The sequence below is a fragment of the Sinocyclocheilus rhinocerous genome, unplaced genomic scaffold (genome assembly GCF_001515625.1).
Source record: "Sinocyclocheilus rhinocerous isolate Xijiao unplaced genomic scaffold, SAMN03320098_v1.1 scaffold28, whole genome shotgun sequence".
In the NCBI taxonomy this organism is placed as follows: Eukaryota; Metazoa; Chordata; class Actinopteri; order Cypriniformes; family Cyprinidae; genus Sinocyclocheilus; species Sinocyclocheilus rhinocerous.
This window is the reverse complement of record NW_015652416.1, coordinates 2,079,125-2,083,896: the sequence shown is the minus strand read 5'-3', so window position 1 is coordinate 2,083,896 and position 4,772 is coordinate 2,079,125. Positions and strand designations below refer to the sequence as shown.

Here is a 4,772-nt window from a genome sequence, read left to right as displayed (position 1 = left end):
TTAGAAGTTGATTTTAAAATGCAAAGTATTTAACTTTTAAATAAAGCTATATAAACACTTGCATTTTTACAACACTATATAAGTGTGTCCCCATCAGGTAATGAAAAGTTCGACACAAATGCCTTGTCCAAATACCCACACTTGCGGTCTTTGCACTTGACCACTTGACTACTTCTATGGCGTATTTCCTGTATTTGATCCAAGTGTTCAAGTGAGCATGAAGACCACAAGTGTGTGTAGAACTTGTCATTACCTGATGGGCAGTGTTGGGCAAGTTACTTCCAAAATGTAATACATTATATATTACTAGTTACTGTCTTTTGAAAGTAATTAGTTACATTACAATATTACTGTCTCTGAATTGTAATGCATTACACTACTTTTGAGTTACTTTTGAGTTACTTTCATCCAAAATATCCACATAAGTATTGTAAAATGCCAAAATGTAGTTTATTGCTGTTCATACTACATTCAGTGGAGTGTAATGTGGTAGGTCTATATAGCATAAAATATATGAAATCATATTGCAAATGTTGTACAAAATAAATATCACCACTACTCATCTTTGCACCAAAAAACATGCAACTCTTTGTTTTACTACCAAATTATATGTAATATCTAATTATTATTAATATTTCACATACATTGGAAAGGTTTCCGTGACCTCTCACCAGATCTCGGCAAAAATTCTCAAAAAATTTTTCCACAGCATGATGCATGATGGGATACCCTAAGCCTCGAATACTGCTCCGGAGCGGTATTCGAGATAGTGTGGATTTAGTGTTAAGGGCACTGCGCTTTGGCGTTTTTAAGATCTGGGACAGTATTGCGCACTTACTTCCTGCCGCGCGCACGTGCTCTCAAGTGGCCAAGACCGCAAGTGTGGGTATTTGGACAAGGCAACACTTGTGGTCTTCATGCTCACTTGAACACTTGGGCCAAATACAGGAAATACGTCATATAAGTAGTCAAGTGCAAAGACCGCAAGTGTGGGTATTTGGACAAGGCATTAGGTGCGTTCGACTTGAAGCACGGCAACAGAACTAATAAAGTGGGGCAATATATGCTTTCATCAGTGTTTTATGATAAACGTGACTCAATATAACAATGCAACTACAGTATAAAAGCTTTTACTGTTCTAAAAACACAGATTTGTGGCTATTATTGGAATTGAAAAGGTTAGAATAAACCCGAAACACACGTGATAGTTGTCATGCGGTGAATCTGGCCAATAGTGAAATGGCTGTGTCGACATCAGCGCTCCTGCAGTCGCTCTGAAAAAGCTGCGCCAGCTGAGTCAGCCGGCTGCTCTCGAAACGCTCTCGCGGTACTTTGATGCCACACGTGACAGTGACGTGGCGTCGGCGCCGGTTCAAGTCGGACAAAATTTCTAACCGGCATGCACTGCTTCAAGTCAGCCGCCGATCGGTTTGCGCGGCGCCGCATGAAGTCGAACGCACCTATTGATTTGTAGAGGTACTATAGCACAATTCTTAAACCACCCCAGACCTCACTCATTTTTTAAACCCTGGCTACGGCCATGAATACGATCTTCAATTCCTGCGCTAATGGGTATCACCAATATCATCAGTGGTTAGAGAATTTAGTCACACTAGTTTTAATTAAGATGAATGTACCCCTGAATGCGACGCCGAACTTTCATTTGCGGAAGTTTGCGTGTCCGCTTGCTGTGTAGAGAGACGTTCATCTAGGCTACAGTGGGTCATATCTGTGAAGATGCGTGTTGCAGTAGCGAAGTGGTAAAATGAATATGTTGTTCAACAACCCGATGCATTTACACTTATCCGGTTGCTTCTGGGACGTGTCTCAGACCACCTTCTGAAGTGTTTTGCGAGATCGGATTGCAATCCGTCTCGAATGCATTTCGGACCAGTCCATTGTTTTTCTTTCTTTCTTTATTTTATTATTATTATTATTATTTAGCCGGGTCATGCGAATTATCAGGCCCACCCACTCTTTTAGAGACCCACCCGCCAACCACTTTCTGTCTCCGCCACTGGGCTGAATTGAGAATTGAATACTACTATGCTTATTATTTATAAATAGCAAATATATTTAAATATTAAGAGTAGTATGATATTCCTAATCCAGCCTTAATTAACGACGCTTCATTCTCAAATCACTGAGTAGGAAGGAAGTCAAGTGCTTCAAAATGAAGTGACTTGAACGAGAAATATTAATGATTCATTCGAAGCTGAATGATTCATTAACTTAAATGATTCGATCAAAATGGAAACTGCTCGCCAGCAGTCAATTCAAACCCAAATCTACTTTAAATTAGGTGGTGTTTTAAGTTATAAATTTCGTTTATTCTTTTTATACGTTGTTTTATTTAGTGCATAATGAAACCAGCGATTACTTATTTTATAATGAAACCCGATTTTAAGGAATGAAAGAATAAACATGCTGTCTACTTTTAAAGTTAAGTATATAATAGCGTTACTGCTCTACCTTGCATTTGTCCACATTGCAGGTGTCCACGCATGCATCTCTTCCAAAGGTCATGAAACGTTGCATAACAGGCAGACAACTTATATGTATGAATGGTCCATTTTATGGGAAGCTGATAACACAAATCAATCTCAAATCCAGCTATGGTGTAAGTACAGAACAGATTTGTCCATGCAAATCTAACACATAAACGTCTTACCTATCACAATATCGCAAAGCGAAGGCAAGTCGTAAGTGACGAGCATAAATCTTAGAGTGCACCGAGAATAACAACGTTGAAGTGGGATTGGAGGAGTCACAGATAGAGGGGCCCATGGAGAGTATCTAAAATGTCATCCTGTTGGCAGTTTAGGACAACCCCCTCCTGTTTGACCTCATCTGCCACTGAGAAGATGGTGTTGACAGGGAAACCCACCGCTCCTCTCCCTTCAAAGAGCCAGTTAACCGCTTTCCATACACGTATCACACCCAGCGAGCAATTTTGCGTTTAAAAGACGTCTATTAGCCGTCTAAACACAGCCCAGACGTTTAGGCTAAAACAAGGCTAAATTTGGGCTGTCAGTGAAAATTTAATATACGTCTAATCATAGCCTTCTATTCTAATATCTTTTAGAGCTGCTTGGATTCAACTCACTTTTAATTTTCCTTTTATTTTAAAGAAAATATTAATTATTGGTTTTATTTCTTGTTTAAAATGCTTCCCAACTGCATTCCTCAAGTCCAACTCTGTTGCTGCCGGGAAGTTGGTCATCCCAGCATCTGCCAAATAAGAAGAAAAAAATAAATAAAAAAAAGCACAAGAAAAGCTTGACATAATTTTTTTACTTTAATTGCACTATTTGTGACAGGGAGTCATTCCTTTTTGCTTGGATGCCTACTAAAAACAAAAACGAGATATATATAGTGTATCACCATTGAGTGTGTTAAAAAAGAGAGAAGCTCTCTGGTAAATGTTGTGTGTTTTATACACATACCTCTGATGACCGAGAACAGTGCAGTCTTTTCTTTCTCCTCTTTCTGCAGTGGACCACCCCCCTTCATTTTGAATTTGGACATGAGGGAATTTTTTTAAATATAATACAGATTGAGGTGGTTAACAATTGAGGACAACGTTTGACATTTCAAAATGACCAGTAAAGGAATTATTTTTTAAATTTCTGATTTGTGTTATAACTTGTTGAGTATTGACACCACAATGTTTGATTAATGTGGCAAGATTTGTAGGCTTTACCTGTCCAGCATCCTTCTGGCACTGTCTTTGTGGTTTCTTCCTTCAACTCTGCACAACTTTGACACCTGAATAACACATGCCAATGTCAGGCGGGTAGTATTATATGCGTCCGTGTACAAGTGTTTACCAACCTTAAACATTGATGCCCATTGACCTGCAAGTTTTCCATCACTAACCCTTTAAAACTCTTTATTCCAGCAGTTTAAGTTTTTCCCTATTAGTGCCCCCCACAATCTGTCTCTGCCTCCAAAATTGTCTGAAAAGTAGCCCCGTACAAACATTAACCTCAAACGTACATGGAATAATAAATTCACCCCCTACCGTTTTATTACATAATGGTTTTTTTTGTTTGTTTAGGTTTTAATGCTGCATTGCACATCTGAGCTATTTGCACTATTTTAATACTGCTGCAAACTTTTTTTATAATTGATAATTTTATATTGCCATTTTAAATCATTTGTATTCTTAAGCTTTACTATCAATTTGGAAGTTTCAAAATAAATCTTTTATGTTTTCGATTTGTACTGTTTAGGTTTTAATGCTGCATTGCACATCTGAGCTATTTGCACACTATTTTAATACTGCTGCAAACTTTTTATAATTGATAATTTTATATTGCCATTTTAAATCATTTGTATTCTTAAGCTTTACTATCAATTTGTACGTTTCAAAATAAATCTAATTGTACTTGTACAATGACAAAGATATTCTATTCAATTAGCTATAGAATATAATAGATAATAGAATAATAGATATAGCTATTCAATGCTCTCTCTGTATCTAACAAGCCATTGTTCAGTCATAAATTCAATATAATAATTAAAATAAATGATGTCAATGATGACTTTGTCAAAGATGAGAGCTTTAGTGAGGAAATGTTGTTTTGGAGAGTTTTTTTTTGTTTGTTTGTTTGTTTTTTACCATTGCTTTTCCAGATGTTGAAACTCCTCAGTTTCTCCAATTCTTCTGAGTGTGTTCACTGTATAAATTAATATGGATTAATCTTTGTCAAAGCTGTGTTTGTTCCGTTGTTTGCTCTTTCGCCTCTTCTTGCGCTGTTTTAAAATCG

The 4,772-nt window shown here is 37.2% G+C and overlaps 1 protein-coding gene across 5 annotated transcripts in view; it reads right to left on the bottom strand.

Annotated features, from left to right (window-relative positions):
* The window catches only part of LOC107715022 (solute carrier family 41 member 3-like), a 59,657-nt gene that overhangs the window by 18,953 nt on the left and 35,932 nt on the right, over positions 1-4,772 (bottom strand). For 2 of the 5 annotated variants that reach the window (XM_016521051.1, XM_016521052.1), the window contains exon 1: positions 2,473-2,663. The exons of 2 other annotated variants lie outside the window; for them this stretch is intronic. In XM_016521051.1, the coding sequence (XP_016376537.1) occupies positions 2,473-2,538 (66 nt within the window). In that variant the 5' untranslated portion in view covers positions 2,539-2,663. One more of the 5 variants, XM_016521053.1, reaches the window with a different exon arrangement.